Consider the following 19,098-nt stretch of genomic DNA (forward strand, 5'->3'; position numbering starts at 1 on the left):
CTCATACGGACACATTCTAATCAAAATGTAAATCCTCCCATTATCTTATGAATGTCGATTTACAATTATGCAAATAATTACTTTTAAACGTTTCAGTGACTTAAAATTATAATGATATTATAATAACAAATTTTTTCTATTAATAAATTTAGAAAATATCGATAATTTAGTTTATTTATTAATTTGTTTGACGCGCCTTTGCACATCCGAAAACACTAGCGCCTTAAAGAGAACAAATGTTGCGTGAAACAACAGTAGTTTCTTCGTTTTCCCACTCATAGCGCTGCCTTTTACTCCATAGTATTATTATTCCAAGTATCGTATGAGTTTCGTAAATTTTCGTGAGAAAAGGAGAGAGAGAGAGAGAGAGAGGGAGAAATTACAAATAAATTCAAACATTTAGTTGGCAGTGTTATTGTACTCTGTACCATTAGAACAATAGTCTTCTCTTAGACAATGTTTCTTAATTTGGCCTTTCGTGCTTTTTAATGTAAAATGACCTGTAATTTATGGGAAAAAAGAGACAGCCTTATGCAACCATAATCCTACCAAATACATCCCCTCTTAAAAACTCATAAATTTACCCATCATAATAATTTTTTAAAAATTTCTCAGAGCAAGTAAGTACTTGCGCTTGTAAAGCACCGGGCAGAGATGCTTTTTCATTAACTTCATTTTTGTAAAGAACGTGTAGACTGTTTTTGCGTGAACGCAATAAAAACACGGCATTTCTTTTTGACTTTCTCTATCCGTTCGTATTCGAAGTTGCATGTATACAACGGTTTTAGTGGACATGTAAGAAGAAATATCTGGACTGAGGATCATTTACATTAAGAATAGTTTTTTTAAGAGAGAGAGAGAGAGAGAGAGAGAGAGAACTTCAGACAAAAGCCAAAAGTGTTTATTCTCTCAAATAAAAAATAAATAAAACATCATCTTTAATTGCTAAGTGTAAATGAAGACCATTTTTTAAAATCAAGTACATTAGTAAATTCTTATGTTTATGTTATATATATATATATATATACCTAACCTATATATCAAACTAACATCTTCGTGAGAAAATAGCAGTATACTGCAGCTGATCACAAAAATGTAATAAGCAAATTGGATTTAATGGTATCTTAGTTAGAATTTACACCAGATTATTGTCCGTACACCTATATTCGCACAGGTATAGATATTAAAATGTTTTCCTTTTAATATCGTCACATGACTTTCACGAATAACTTGTAGATGTGCTTTGGGTATAGTATTCAAATATTTGAATCTTTCTATAAACAATTACACAAAGAAGTGTATAAAAAAAAATTTGTCAGTAATGTACAGGAATGAAGAGGCTTCAAATCAATGCCAAATTGTCAATTCTGATCATTCTGGTAAACCTTATGGGAATTGTGTTCATTGTAGTAGCTCAAATACGTTTTAGCAATGCTTTAGTTACGTAGTGCGATGATTATTAATTCAATAATTTTCTAAACAATTTTCTCACTCTTTTTTTTTTTTTTTTTTTTTTTTACGTAAAAGAACAAATAATAATTATTAATAACTATTTTAATCTACGTTGTCTAAGAAATATCGAATACAAACTAATTTAAATAGTTTTTCATTATCCTTTGATTACTTGTTCTATTACTATGAAATGATGCAATTCATTATGATTTTGTAAAATGTATTATGCACATTGTATTTATAAAACTAATTTCATTTTAATTTTATGCACTGAGCACCAATCCCCTCGTGAAAATTCTTGCCATTAAAGAAAGTAAAAAATAATTATATTGTACGATTTTGCATTTTTTAAACAAAAATAATTTATTTAAACAGTATTCTTTAAGCTATAATTCTATAAATTTCCTATTTTTTATACAATACAAAATACATTAATGAAATTAGTAAAATGTAAGAAAGTATTTAAATAGAATTACATGTAATTTAAAAAAAAATGTGTAGTTTGGTTTTGCAGTTAGTTAAAAAGAAAAAAATAAATAAAACATATAGTTTTCATAATTATTTTGAAATCTTTCTCTACTGTTCATTTTACAATAATTCTTCTAAACCATAAATATGTACACATCCACGCATGTATTAATTTTTGCATGTTCAAATTATTGTTAATTCCTTGGTAAATAATTTTATTAAATTATTTGCATTGTTGATATTCGTAAAGGTTAGATGCTCCAACCTCAAAACCCAGATTTCTAATTTTATTAAACACAATATTTTTAAATTCAATTAAACTTAACAAAAATATTAAATTTACAATTATTAATTTTTTAGTAAATTAAATTGTCATAAAAAAGCATCTATTTTTTAAAGATGATGATATCTTTGTTAAGATTTTTTTGAAAATACTTTATTGTAAAGCTTTGACGTAGGTAATGTAGAAGTTACGAAAAAGAGTTAGAATGCTGATCAATAAAATTGTAGAATTTTAAGATAATTTAAAAATAGCGTTATTATACTTATAAGTAAATCCATCTGCCTTTCATAAGATATATGATTATACATAATACAAAAAGAAAAAGAATTTTAATTGAAATATATTATATTAAAAATATTATTAAAAGATTCGTAATATCGGTAAAATAGAATTCTGTTATGTACAGAATCATTGCGCAATTACTTATTTTGGAAATATAAATAAAAACGGTATTAACAAAAAACTTGCTAAGATATAGTTATATTTTGTAAGGATGAACAATACATTATAAACTTTTTATGTATTCTTAACATATTTTTCATATTTTAGCAAATAGTATGATAATACTATTTTTAATTTCTATAAGCTTTTACGAACTAAATATGCAACAAGTTAAATAAAATCGCAATTTTTAGTAAGCCTTTCGCGTACCTTCTCTTCGCATTCTCTTCTAATTAATTGTCAGATAGTATCTAGATTAAAACTAGATTATTTTAATGGTATGTTCAACCATATTTAACAAAGGATTAAGAGTTCAATGCGAACGGGCAATATTTTATTATGTAAATAAAGTAAGGATTAAAATAAACGAAGTTATTATAAGTAAGTACGATAAAGTAATTTATGATAGGGTAGTTTAAGTAATTAATGAAAAAGTAATTATATTATAATGCATTTGGCCAGGGTAGTAAGTCTTATGGCATAATTTTACATAAAGTAATTAATCTATGTACCATTATATATTAAAGTAAATATTTTGAATATCGTTCATTTTAATAAAGTTTTTAATAAAAGAAAATTATTAATTACTTTTAATTAAGAATATTACGCACGAATCTTTATGAAAGTGATATTTTAAAAGTTTCATTTCCTTCAATTGCATAATATTAATTAATTAATGCTTTAATTGCTTTGCGTGCATTTCAAATATATAATTTTTATAATTGTCATATATTTTTAATGTTTAGACTTTTACGATATAAATTACCGATATACTCTTTATACTTGGTGTGTTGATTGCAAATTTTTACCACTATTTGTTAATTTAATTTTGAACATTGCCATTTGTTATCCGTTCCTGACATATACAATCGATGAAAAATTCGTAATAATTGTTTTAATGCAGCTTATGTAAAACGATAATTATTCTACAACATTATCATTAATTATAAGAACATTCCCTTTATATTAAAAATTAATTTTTTTTTTAATCGTGATTGCTAATTAACGAATATTGAATTATATCATTCTGGAGTAAAGAGTTGAAATAAATTGAATTTATAACTGAAAATTAATATCTTTATAATCGGATATGGCATTAAATTTTTAATAGAAATAAAAAACAATACTTAAAATTGACACGCTTAAAAATGAAGAGAATGAATGTATATAAAGTCATGTATATATAAGGCTGGCTAAAAATGAAATAATTAGAAGCATTATTACATTGATGAAAGCAATTGTTCTGATGTGCTGTTAAATGGCGACAATCAGGACTCAAATTTAGTACCGACTAGTCAGAATCCTTACAATTTTATTCATTGTCTTTATAATATTTCATCATTAGTGTTGTTGCTTTTATAAATTATAATAATTTGTAAGAAAGTTGTTTGTATAGTATTTCATTGTTACTATAGACTTTGTATAAATTCAGCATTAGTGATACTTATTTAGCTTATGAAAATATAAATAATATGGTAAATACTTTCTATTTATTAAAATGTTTATTTGTATTAACGAATGCCACAAAACAATAAAACAACTTGGAAAGCCTATGTTTGTTCTTATTTAAAAATCATATTGCAAATGATTTATCTAGAATTTTTATATAAAAGTATATTAATGAATTACCTTTTCATTCTTAAGTATTAACGTAAGAAGTAATAAAACATTACATAAAACCAGTGTATTACAAATTCTAAAGCCACTTTTTTCATTCATGCATAGACGAATGAAATAATATTATGACTGCTCAATACGCAAAAAATAATTAACACATTCAGAAAAAAGTTTGAACTATACATCATTAGTGTCATAAATTAAATTCTTTGCAAGTGTAATATTGTATTGTAAAACTTTTTTTATATTTTGCTTTAGTAAATCTTTATTAATTCAACATTTTTAATACTAAGAAAATTTTGATTTATGATGATGAAGATTAATTTGCTCGTGATATTCATAATTATATATAAATTCATATAGAAAAAAATGCGTACAAAATATAAAAATCAATGAAAAGAATAAATTTTTTTAAAAAGAAAAAAAACTTAAATTTTGAACTTCTATACTTTTTAAAATAATATTTGTCTATTTTTTTAATAAAGAACATTATAAATCTATTTATTCTGGATTGCATTTGAATTAATGGAAAGTTAATTTGAATCTTTGCAGTCGCAGATTAATTGTTTTAAATTATTTTAATTATCCAAAAAGTATTGTTATGTATTGCTATCTATTGAATAGTGAGCTCTTCGTATTCAATGTACAATAGAATAATATTAGCGTCAGCTCTCAACATCGCTATTATAGTTATTTATTTTTTTTTTATTTTTTATTCAAATGCCGTGGTTCCCCATTGAAATGTCAAAATCGTTCGTTTATGTCCTGTTAAGTATAGCATAAGGAAGTACGCCGTTATAATTCTGTAGCGTTTCACTCGTCGGAGACCGGAATCACTTAAATAGTTTAAGAGCCTTATCTCCTGCGCAAACAGAGTCGTGCAATATGTAGCGTAAAAGCTTTTTGAAATTTTTTTAGAAAACTGTACCTTAAATTTTGTAAAATTCTCTTCATTAACGCAAAGCTCTTTAATAAAGTTGCATTACATGCTCGCGATTGTTTTTCCATTTAATAGTCAGGCAAATGCAGATTGAACCGGCAGATTTAGTGAATTAATTGAAATTATAAAAATGCTTTTTTCCTATATAGAGGTGCACTTAACAGTGTGTTCGTGTTTAAGAGCGACAATACAAGTACAACGTGATATGGTAGATTAAGAAAAAGACTTTTATATACACTTGGAAGACTCGAGTCTCCCCCCCCCCCCCCCCCCCGCCCCCCCCCCCCCCACCGGCGTCCCTCCTTTATATAATAAAATAGAAAATAAAAATTAAAAAAAAGAGAAACAAAAAACTAATAAAGTAAAAGCTGGAAAAGTAATTCCGATAAAATTAACAAAGATGAAATAATACAAAATTTCCATTATGCTTTCAGTAAAATTTGTTTTTCCTCGTGTATCACGCTCCACATAAAGCTAATTAAATAGTAACAAATATTAAGCTTTAGAGACGATATGATAATAAAATCTTTGCTTTAACAATGAGCCCTGATACCTTGTTAATTCACTCGATTAAAATAATGTTTGATCGATTTTCCATATCTTGGATTAAGACACCACATGAAATTTCATCACCGACAATCAAACTCACTTCCGTGAGCAAGAGCGTAACCCGCAAAATAAATAAATAAATAAATATATATATATATATATATATATATATATATATATATATATATATAGAGAGAGAGAGAGAGAGAGAGAGAGAGAGGGAGAGGGAGAGAGAGAAAGAGTATAAAATCCGAATAAAAGTTAAAGGCAGGTCGTGGGTATAATGGCGCGAGGGAGACCAGGGTGCAATTTTACGAGGACGTGAATGCGTCATTAATGTCAGCGGACCGAAGAATTTACCATCCCGTATGTATTACCTATCAGGCACAGGCGTGTAACGCACCACGCATCTCTTGCGCCGGTGGTAGGCTTCGAAGTCACAAAAGGTGGAAACGCGATACGTCGACCCAGCCAAGCACTTAATTAACGCAAGATCTCTCTGTTCTCAAGATTCTCACACTCGGAGCTTTTTGTGTCGCGCTCATTGTAACACTAGATTTTTAACCTACAAACATCCGTGGAGTCACTTTGCTATCTTGTGCTCTTATATCCAGTTGTTTTATATTTACGTTGTGTCGAGGCTTGAGAAACGACTGGCCTCTTTTGCGTAATCACAGTGCTTGCATTTGTTTGAAAAGTAGAAATTATTTTTTTCGTGATAATGAATCTTTCATGGGAGACATTGCATCAATGATGTTGGCGCTGGTGTTTTTATTTTAATTTAGAGCTGGCGTTCGTCGCACCGATGATGAATAAAAGAATTTTTGAATTTACCACCGTAACGATATTTTTGAGCTGGAATGCACGCGATGCCTGAATACGCTAGATAAACTGGAAAAAGAACTAGATTATTTATCTGCAAAAGCGTAGTCTAAATTATAAGTAAGACAATTGATTTTTAGAAGTTTGTAATTACGAGTTGGAGATAATGTACGATCTCAGATCGTTGAAACTTACAGGCTATCAATCATCTATTACATACATTTTTTAGTAAGATTAAATGATTATTATAGGAATTATCGAAAAATCAATCATACATAATCATATTTTCTTTGACAAATCTTGTATAATAATAATTATGACGGCTGACGATGATGAAGATAATAATAATAACAACAACAACAATAATAACAACAATAATAACAATAATAATAATAATAACAACAACAACAACAACAACAAAAACAACAACAACAACAAATGAATGAAATAGTGTCGATTTCATACTTTTGATATTAATTTTAAGTATTTTCAATTATCTTATAGTTATTGTCCACTCTACATCATTAGATATTTTGCCATTAATACACTATGTAAATTCTCCGTAAACGTAGATTTCCGTTAAAATCTAATGTAAAAGAGTAAAAACGATATTCATAGATTAAGTTTCCATTTATTTGTAGTTACTATTACATTTCAATCAGCATTCGTATGAAAAACTTTTGACCTAAGTATGAAATTCACTTTGATGGATTCATTTTTAAATACGATACGTTCGTTATGTTTCTTTTATTTTATTTTCAAAACAAAAATTTTTCATGAAAACATAGCTAAAGCGCATGCAGTGGCCTCAGGACTCATGAATTCTTCCAATTAACTAGAAAATTCATCTGAAAAAAAAAGTATTTGCTCGCGAGAATACATTTCGCGATAAATCGAATTAATCACACAGTGACAACTGAAGGCTTGACACCGAGTTTTCGAATCTTGCAGCAGTACGGCTTATTTCTCAAGCACGCGTTTCACGGGAAACCCATTAATTTTTCTAAAATTCAGCGATGCAGGCTAAAACGAATTCGCGACAATAGTGGCGTGTACGTTAAGAGGTCGTAATTCAAAACAATTCAGCGGCAAAAGCCCGCGACGAGGACAATGTATTTCAGACTCGTAAATTCAGTGGTGGACATCACGCGAGTCAAGGGTTTAACGTACCAGTCACGAAAACAATACCAAAGGGAGCTTGCGGTCGCAAGTTTCTCGCCTGGGGACCAAAGCACAATTATGTCACGGGCAAATTCAATGTCGACATTGTGGCGCCACATCCGGGGAGTCTCTATGAGAATTACGCAATGAAAATGCGAAAGTTTGCGATTGTCGCGAGCGAGATTCATTAGAAACTGGGTTAAAGCGATCACCTATGAAAGAATGTCCCTTTTGGTGTAAAATTTATACTAGGATAGAAAATGACCAAATCATTATGTAATTCAGATGGTAAGGAATAACCACCATGGCGAATTCACTTAACTTTGCATAGATTTGAATCGAATTCTATAAGTTTAAGGAATAGTTTTGTGCTTTGATGTATTGTAATGAATGTATGATAGTAACGGGTATCGTTTTTATTAAGTTTTTTCATTGGAAAAAAATTTGTAGAATTGGAGGACTTTGTAGAAAATAGAAGAAACAAAAAGTAGAAAAAACACATTTTATGTGTAATAGAAAAAAAGGCTTTTTCTAACCCTCTACAATATTCAATTATTCTCTCAGTGGCATTTGGCTTATTCTATTTTACTTTCTGATCTTCTAATTTTTCGTTTATGAATATTGCTTTTGATGGGTTTTAATCAACTTAGCAATTCTTTCGACACTTAAACTAGTAATTAATAACAAAAACTGTCTTTTGTTAAAACGAGCTTTAAAATTTAAATGAGATGGACACTTACGGCTTAGCAAACTTAAAGTTCCATGTTAAATGGAATCGCCTAAGAAATATAATTTCCAATTCTATCCTGTTTCGTATGTATTTCAAATAATAGTTATTATGATTTTTGGAGTACGTATTTTCGTAAACAGTGTTTAATTATTTTCATTCTATTTTTATTCTAATTTTTTCATTTTATTGACTATTTCAGCGCTTTATCCATGATAATCTTTACGATAAATTCTTTCTAAATCCGTAACATCTCCTTTAAGTATGTATAGTTTTCTTGCAGATGTACAATAATGTATCTAAGGCTGTGAAAAATATCATCAAACATACGCAATGTTGTAAAAATTCGTTAATGCTTGTTCCAATTATTAAACTTTTCTATTTAAATCATACACACACTTAATAATGAAAATACAATTTTCAGCTTTCAGCTGTTAGTCAATACTATCGTAATGTAAACAATTAATTATATAAATTTATATTTATTTAATGACCCTCGCTGGTCTTTTACTTGACAAAATAGTTTTTAAAGCAAGCAGAACAACTTCATAATCGGTAACTGAAATTTTAACAATACAAATAGAGCCATTTCTATTAAGTGTACGTTTAGAACAATGAAAGTACATTTTATATATTATAAAATAAAATCTTTTAATTTTTTCTTTACGATATATATATATATATATATATATATATATATATATATATATATAAAGCTATAAAGCTCTTCGAGCAATTTAATAAATATATATTAAATTATTTAGAATGACTCTTTCAAATCTAAAGCCTAATGTATTTTAAGTAAATATAAAACTCGATTATAATCCAAAGGGCTTTATATTCTAAAATATTAATTATTAATTTGTGATCAATCTATAATAAATATACTATTGACATAAAATAAAAAACGTAAATGTACACTGATAATTAATTGATCAAAACGAATGAAAATTATAGCACGTATCTGCAGTTGAAATGATAGGGCATGGTGATTGAGATATTAATATCGGGTAACAGAGCTTCAATTGTAAATGTGTAATTAGGCGATACCGTCAAATTCCAGCGATGATAACTACACAGATGCGAATGAACTGGAGTGAGTGTATGGGATCATAAAAGAAATTCAATTGTGCTAAGATTTCGAAATGCATTTTTGTGTGATTAATGTGATTAAACAGGATTGTAAATACGGGGTCAAACATTTGAAAAGGACTACCACCGTTTGAAATGAAGGTACAAAGTATTGTGCACATAAAATGAAAGAGAGAAGAGTGAACAATTATACAATTGATAATAATAGGTTTTTTATTCGTAGATATTATTCGAAATATTAGCTAAATAAAGAATAAATTCTATACCGAAAATAGCAGTAACAAAATGTGATTTTAATTTTTTGGCGAATATAGTACATAGAAAATACAGTGCGTACAATCCAATTAAAATAACGAAAAATACAATTTTGTTTATATGAATTTTATTTATATTATTTAAATGTTGTTTCTAGATTTTCTGTTTTCTAATTTAACATTAAATTACTTTCCCCATGCGGAGTAAAATGAAATAAAATCTACCATTTGTTGTAAGAGAAAATCACGGAGCTTGTGGTCTGAAAACTAAAAATAAATATAAGTTCAGAAAATTGTAATAATCTATAAATTTATTTTATTTTTAAATGCATATAAAGATTTATTTTCATTAATTTATGTTTATTTAAAGATAAATTGCTACTTCGGTTGGGTTATGATTTACCGACTAATTACGTTATGTAGATGCTCTATTCAATGTCGTATTAAACTGCTTATAAATTACATAAAGGTTCAAATAAAAATTCTAAATAATTGTAATAATATTTGTTACATTAATAACAAATTAAGAGCAGTTTTATAAAGTATCTGGAAAATTATACATGTATTATGATGAATTATAAAATTAATTTAAATGATTTATTTAAATTCAAATTAAAGAAATTATTTCCCCACGAATGAAATGGACAAAATAAGGAATTAATTAATAAAGTTGATTGATAATATCAAACCGTTCAATTTCAATAGAACGTGATAAAGGACAACTTCTTTTCTGTCACATAATAGAATAAAAAATTTATTTCATTTATTTGAAATTGACTCCTATAACACGACCTTATTTTTTTAATACCTTTTATGTTTTAACTTTTATATATTTTTCGTGATTGAACTAATATACCAATTATAGTATCTACAACAATAATAGAATTATTATTAAATTAACTTATATCAACTTGTTATTATATAACTAGTTGTTATTTTATTATTCATGTAAATATTTTATTTATTAAAATTTTAATTTATTAGATTTAAGGCAGGTTTTGATTTTTCTTGTTTATTAATTATTTATATTTGTTTTGTTTTGTTTTTTTGTTTTTATTTTGCTTTAGAAAATGTAAGAAAATAATTGTATAGAAAGCGCACTTTTATTGATATTTCATCGAATTATCTTTTACACTTGTAGTAAATAATCTGGCAGTAGATAATATATCTAAAACATTATATAAATAGTAAAGCTTTGATAAAATATCTGAAGGCTAAACTTTGTGACATATAACGAACTGCTTATGAAGTTCTGACATTTTATCTCATAACATACAGATCAATTAAATGTTGAATAGTTCCGAAAATACTAGAATATCGCATTCGTAATTAAAATATTCGCATAATGATGAATAGGTCATTATGTATTAATTAATTTGAAGGCTAATATTTTTAAACATTGGGGTGTTAAAAACTTATTTAACACAGTTCGTTATGTTTTGAAAAACAAGCTTGTTAGAATCGCGAATAGGATAAATAGCGGATAAATCATTTAATTTGTTAAAAAAAAAAATATCATTGATACTGCCAGTAACATATACCACCACTTAATAACGCACTTTCTCATAAATCCTTTAGCTATTATCGTTTAACGGCTTTGCGCACAATTAAAACATACCGTCACAAATTTTCGTCCCGTCAACAGTTTAGACCTAAACATCTTGATTATAATAAAAATTAATCAATTACTCCTTGAGTGTTAACGACCGTATTTTATAATAAGTATTCGCCTATTTTGTTGGATATAGTATAAAGTTATTGGCAGTATATAACTATTAAACTTTCAAATTGCATATTCATTGCAGAAAAAGCTAAATATCTTAATTTTTTTGTTTAAAAAAATTAATATTTATTATGAGTACATTTAGATTTTTTTATTACTTTTTTTTTTACATATGACATGTTTCTTGGATAACACATTCAAATTATTGATAAAAGATGAGAAATATAAAACAGTACTTCCCTTATTAATTATCTAAATTAGAATATTAGCGAACGATATTATAATGCTTGTAAAAAAAATTATGTATTGATAATTGATATGAATTGATAATAGTGATTTTACTAATTTATTCGAAGAATCGTCTAAAATGGCCAGATTATGTTATTTGAGGGTAATTTTTCTTTCATCAACCTGGTAATTTTTCATTACTTTTTGTGACAAAAAATGTGAAAATTTAAAAATAATTTCAAATTAGATACGAATGAAGGATACGTACTTGTTGTATGTGAAGGTATATATATAGTTTGCTTATGCCTGGCATTATAATGCCTCTGTCATGATTCTATGTTGAAGAGTTATTATTACAACTGGCAAAAGTGAAAAGTGATTGTCTAATGTTAACAAATTTTGCATTTTCGAGTTGCTACTTTTGTTCTTTACCTAAAAGATATATAAATATGAACATCTGGAAATGTATTAATTGCATTGACATTCTATTGTCACGACCATTATCGTCGTTATCATCATTAGCATTATTATTATTATCATTTGTTGTTACTATTGAAATACAGATCAAAGCATATTTTGTAATATTAGCTGAATTTTATAACGTGAGCTGTATTTCATGAAAATTATTGTAACTTGAAAAACAAAATTATGGAAAAAAATATTAAAGCGATTGTAATTTCATATAGAATATGAAATGTAACCATTGAATACGATTAGTTGTTGCCTAGCTAACAATTTGTTATTGCTTACTATAAACTTCGTCAACTTCATAATATTAAAAGTCTTATATTTAGAATAATTATTATTGCTTTGCTGTCCCTACCTAGAAGCAATTCAATAAACATAGTTTGTCCCGAATGTCAGTCTGCATAGCAATGCACCAAGCTTACAATAACTGTAACAATATAGCAATACTACAGGAATATATTGTGTCTTCAAATGTTATAGCGATACGAGTGCACTCAGTTAGATTATATCCTGAGTTAGCGTGTATGACATTAATCCGACAGTACAAAATTAAATCAGAATTGCGGTATAAGATGTAAAATTAAATTGCTAGTATTTCACCATGACGTTTCGTCCATAAAGCTACGGAAATAATACCATTTTACGAAAGGAGAACAGTCATTAATAAGAAGAGAAAAGAAATGAAAAGTATGTATATATATATATATATAAAGAATTAAAATGGCAGTTGCTTTAATATTCAGAATAAGATTCTCTATCCGTGAAAAAGGCGTTTCGTGAATCGAATATTAACATTATAATGGAATCATGAAAAAGTCAAGGACCTTGGAATGACTAACCTAATTGCACCATTACCGAGAATCGTACTTTTAACAAACTCCCAGTGGAATGTCAAAGACGCGAGAAACGGGAGGAGCACTACTATTAAGAACAACAACAACAACAACAACAACAACGGTATCGAGGTCAATGAATTCTGTTTGCTTATCAATTAAAGAATCGCTCATAATACCGAAGACACGTTTCAGGACTAATACGAGCCTGACGCACACGCCTAAAAAAGTTCTTATCAATATAATACGTAAAGCATAAGTATTATAAAAGTGTCGTCAGCCCCTCCTTATTCATCATCTAACTCAGGCCAGGCACGCCAGGAAAAAAATCGCAATAGCCGACAAAGAGGGTGGAGATCTCGGCGCTGGCGAGATAAAAGAACGAAGAAAGAAAAAACACGGACTCGAGTCGAGCACCTCGCGCCTCCTTCAAAGCCGGAAGTGGAGCAAAGGATTGGCGAGGGGCGCGCGTAAACGGCCCTCGCGCCACGTGAAAGAACGCAAAGAGCGCGTCCGATGCTTATGCGCGTAAGCGTACGTGACGAGGTATTAGGATCGGTGGGCCTCCTCGTTTATGTGTCCGGCCGCGTATGTGTCACGCCCAATGGAAGGAGTGAGGAGAAGAAGGCGTCGAGCAGAGAAGCCGGTAGCGCGGCAAAAGCCGTCGAGTTAGTGCAGCTTCTGAATTCGACACGCGAACCTCGACGTCGGCGCCCTTTAACGAACGCGCACCCGCGCCGATATTTACGCGACTTTAGCTAGTTACAACGATTCACCCGACCGACGTATTTATCTTACCATCGTCGTCATAGGGACTGTTGGACTATCGGGCTGATCGATTCCAATTGCCGGCGGTCTCGATTCGGATAACAAAGGATATTATTGAGTGCGTATTATCGAGTTATGAATAAGGGAGGTAGAATTCATCGTAATGCCTAAGCCACGAAGCGTGGGAATTTTCATTTTCCTATAATACGATATAACATTTGAACGAGCGCTTATGCGTGTATGTATAAATGTAATGGGGGTTGAAGTTAAAGGCGTTTTAGTTCGGTAGTTTTGCTGCTTCGATACGGAGAATTTCAATTAAATGCGTAGCCACAATTGGACCACTGTACTTGCAGCCTACTTGTATTTCAACTTGTAATTGAGCGAGAATTAACGCACACGAGAAAAGATTAAAACGTATGATACTTGTGAACTTTCGTATTCGTACGTATTTTTTACAATTAGTACTCTGATGCTTAAAAATCAAGTGAAATATTATCGATAGAAAACAACGTTGATTTTCTATACATTATCTATTGCAATGTATGGAGATCGCCGATCAATGGATCAATTGTATAGAAAATTAGAAAATAGCTTTAATGGATTGGTGTTATTGACGACTTTTTTCTCAAGATCAATTTTATGTTTAAAGATTGAGATGACTAACGATGATTAAATATTAGAAAGTATCCAGCATAAATAGTATTTTAGTTGAAATTTTTAAATGTCAAAATACACGGTTCGCTTCTTCATTGACTGTTTATTAGCTAAATAAAAATCGAAGCTACTCGACTTATTCGTATGAAATAATATTTTTTTAATTTAAGAACTTTGAATTAATACGTAATACTCGTCAATACTAATAATACCTATTTGTTCTATGCCAATATGGAGACTCTCGTATAAATATCATCATCATCATCATCATCATCATCATCATCATGACTATTACTATTATTATTATTATTATTATTATTATTATTATTATTATTATTATTATTATTAAAATAAATAACCGTAATATACTAATAGATAAATAACATTCATATTACCAGCAGTTCTTTCCTATTTAACGTTTACATTATCTACAAATGTAAAATGAGACGTATTATAGGTTATTACTTTAGTTACAATATTACCAATATATAATTAATAATATATGCATTGCTTAGTAGAATACAAAGTCTATAATTTTTTAGATAAGATATTCTTATATTTTATATGCTAAATTTTATACGATTATTCACCGTAAAAATAATTGTCAAAAAAACATCTAAAAAACATCTAAAAAACATCTAAAAAACATCTGAAAAAATTACAACACTTTAGTTATACGTATGCCATCTGTAATTATTCAATTTGAAGTTTTTAAATTATTCTAAAATTTTATAAACGATCTAATCAATCTAAATGTTTTTTTTTTTTTTTTTGTTTCATAACGAAAATATAAGCATCAATATCAATTTCATTAAAAAAAAAAATTGTTTAAAATTATTAATAATATTCTATAATTATTGATTTGTTAATTTACACAATTATGGCCATTTCATTACAAAATAAAATTCTTATAATTAATACTAATAATAATAATATAAAATAATAATAATAATGCATTAGTAAATTCATAGGAAAACCAATCTCAACATTTACATTTAGTAAGTACATGTAAATAAAAGTACACGAGAATAACATTGAACAAAGTTTATTGGAAAGCTAATGAAAGTATTACCACCAATAGAATTAACTATTAATACTTGAATATAAATTTGATGAAAAATATTTTTATTTAAACATATATTTAAATAGACATTTTCAATAATTGTGAATAAAAATTTGAGTTTATGAAAAAATATTATGTAAATAAAAAATACGTTATAAAAATATTTGTTTCACTGTTTGGATTATGGATATGGATGGGCATATAAAATAATATTTAAAATACTTATTATCGATAAATTCAAACAAAAAACAAATAAACACATTTTACGAATATAATTTTTGTATCGCGTGGCAAGTTTTTGAGTTATTATTATCAAGAAGTAAACATTCGGCTTATTAAGATGTGATAATGTGATAATATGATAAAACTACTTAATAATATGTGGCAAATAATTGTGATAAACTAATATCAATATTGGTTGTTATATTGTAAACACACACTCTAGCAAATGAAAAATCTCCTTTGAAAATAATTATAATATTTAACATCGCATGGTGAACAATTTTTATTGTTTCTTTTTCTTTAACAATTTTTAAAATGTTTTAAAAATCTACCAAAATATAGCTCCAAACGATACGGTAAACGTAAATTCAAAACAATAGAATATTTTTCAACTGATTCGTTTTAAAATATCCATATGCGGAACGCGGATTGGATTGGAACGTTACACTTTTGTCTGAGCAAAACAGAGATAACAATATGATTTTACATAGTATATGAAAATGTCCATTTCTATAATGAAATGTGCAAGTATTCTGATTCTAGATTCCAGAGGCAGTTAGAATAAAATTTATTGTCCTTTTATTATTGTTTTTATTATGTTTTTATTCTATTTACTATAAAATTATTGTCCTTTCTATTAAATTTATTGTATTTAACATAGTGTGTTCTATTGGCTTATTTGTTGTTTTTTTCTCGAATGCTGAGATTCGTTTTATTAAATAAATGAAAGACTTGATAAACGTACCATTCGAATCAATATAAATGAAAGTACGAAATAAAATTCGTGTAATAATAATATATAATTCTATCGTATAACTTTTAACTTATAATAACATTATTTTGCAAATGTATATTTGCCCATAAATTTCTTTTCAAACTTGGATTAGTGATATAAATTTCACTTGAATTCCTTAAAGAATCATTACGTGTACAAATTCGCTTTTCATTAAAGCTTTTGCAAATGTATTGCCCGAGAGTGTTTAAATTTATAAAGTCTATGATGTCATAAAAATGCGGCATCTGTCGCAAAATTTCCATTATTAAACATGTAATATTAGATCGCATTTTTGCTGCAGACACATTATTATTCATAACGTCTAAAATTTCTTAGAAAGCTTATAAAATATTCATCTTTTCCGGCCTTATATATTATAAGTATGATCTATAGAGTTGTTTTAAACAGTACAACAAATGAATATTCGAGCGAATTGTTTATGTTACATAATATTATGTAGTTATAACAGTCAAAACACAACTATCCATTATGATTTGAAATCACTACATGGAGTTAATTGTTCCTGCTAAATTGTTGAAAAAAAAAAAAAAAAAAAAAAAAAAAAAAAAAAAAAAATAAAATAAATAAATAAATATAGACTTAAAATCATAATTGCCATAAATATGCGTTCATTCATTTCTTTATTCTTTTTTCTTTTTTCTTTTTTCTTTTTTAACTGAAAATGCGAAATACACATACGACGAGACATATACGGCAAAACGTAAATGCGATAACGCAATAATAAAAAGCGCGTCGCTTCGTTGAAATCTGATTCAGCGAGTTAGTCGTTCGTTCAATAGAGAGTGAAAGGAATTTTTCTATTTTTTGTTGTTTTTTCATTTTTTCATTATTTCTTTTTTCGTTTAAATTTGCTTTTTCTCTTTACTCTCAAATCCTTGGTCAACCCTGTCGCGCGTTATTTTGTGATGAAATGGATGTCACGTTATTCAGGATGACACAAGAAAATTGATATGCCTTTATTGTTCGGATTTTTGCCGAATAACACGAGACGCGCCTTTAACCAGTTGAATGTAAATCAAGCCTATTTAAATTACTAAATAAGCTGTTTAACTCGAATTTTAAAGCAATATTTGCACGGCTATATTAAGAACGGAGGAATTAATTGAAATTGAAACGATTCGTCATTTAAATTGCATAATTGAAAATGCTTTTTAAAATATCTGAAATTTAAAAACAAATTTCTTAGAATGTTTGTGGCAAATCAGTGAAATCGCCTGGGAAGAAATGTCTCTTTTATCATGATAAAATCATACTTGGAGTTAAAATAATAATTTCATCATTACGACTATTCTTAATTATTTTTGTTTATTTATCAATGTGAATAGTTATTTATGTTTGTTTTCGTTACGTGGCGTTCGTTACCCTTAGATAATCCAATTCCCACACTGCCGTTTCAACATTTCTTTCATACATTGAAGCCATAGAAATGGCTTTGTTGGTTCACTGTTAATATCGGCACTACATTCCCCTTTTCATGTAAATACCGTTCGACTGATATTTTTACGAATATTTTTCATCCAAATTTTGTCAATTCATTAATTATCGTACGAAAGAGGAAAGTGAAATATTTTCTCCTATTTAGTAAATTCATTGATAAATCGGAAAAAATTAATGAATCAAACTATTATTTGACTAGATTTGTAAAAAAAAATATAGCGAGATTTTTAAACAATTGTATGCCGTGTAGATGTAATGTTGATGGTAGATATCAGATTTATTATTGAGTGAAATGGATTTAATAATTTTCAAGAAAAATGGAAGCATCGGCCTTTATCTTCGTTCATGAATCTCCGTCACGTAAGCCATTATTATTGTTTGATAAAATAAATAAATCTGTCTGCACCTCAAGCTTCTACACTCTGTTATTTCCACATTTACATTTACATCCCTCAAGTTTTCATCAAAATGCATATTGTGGTTTAATGCACTTACATTATAAGATATTTGTCTGCGTATTATCAATTAATTACCAATTTGTATTTTGAATATTATTATTTAAAGAAATAGATATCAACTGAAATCAATAAGTGAATAAAGTGCAATATCAAAGAGTCCGAATAATAGTAACATTATAATTATAAAATTAAATTAAATAATTAATTAAAAATAGCCTGTAATTTTTGTCATCTTCTTCGCAACTCTCACCAACGTCTTATAAACATTCAAATTTTGCGATTCAAGCTATATGCAATTTTCATTCGCTGTTCACGGAATCGACGATTATCTTACATTACATTTACGGGAGCATGAATTTATTCGCGAGAAAAAAAATATCAAGACTATATATATATATATATATATATATATATATATATATATATATAGACTTATAGTGTGCCATTAAAATATTTATCTCATCGTAGATCTCAAACATGTCACCATCTCAGACGTTAGCGTTTTTCTAATGGCCATACATGATATCTATCGGTATAATATATCCCAAATAAAGCCAATACAACATAATCTTTTTCTCGAGATTCCTCAGAGTGAAATGTGTCCGTAGAAATGACAAGGTCCCGCATGCCGAATTATTA

At 28.0% G+C, this 19,098-nt stretch overlaps 1 protein-coding gene across 2 annotated transcripts in view; it reads left to right on the forward strand.

Annotated features, from left to right (window-relative positions):
- pnut (septin 7-like protein pnut) overlaps nucleotides 1-19,098 on the forward strand; it is a 108,360-nt gene that overhangs the window by 1,948 nt on the left and 87,314 nt on the right. Inside the window, exon 1 of one of the 2 annotated variants that reach the window (XM_011500494.1) lies at nucleotides 18,278-18,361. The exons of the other annotated variant lie outside the window; for it this stretch is intronic. Coding sequence (XP_011498796.1) covers nucleotides 18,319-18,361 — 43 coding nt within the window. The 5' untranslated portion in view covers nucleotides 18,278-18,318. Of the gene's footprint in view, nucleotides 1-18,277; nucleotides 18,362-19,098 lie in introns of those variants that run through there. 2 annotated transcript variants of the gene reach the window in all.

The sequence above is a fragment of the Ceratosolen solmsi genome, unplaced genomic scaffold (genome assembly GCF_000503995.2).
Source record: "Ceratosolen solmsi marchali unplaced genomic scaffold, CerSol_1.0 scaffold56, whole genome shotgun sequence".
NCBI lineage: Eukaryota > Metazoa > Arthropoda > Insecta > Hymenoptera > Agaonidae > Ceratosolen > Ceratosolen solmsi.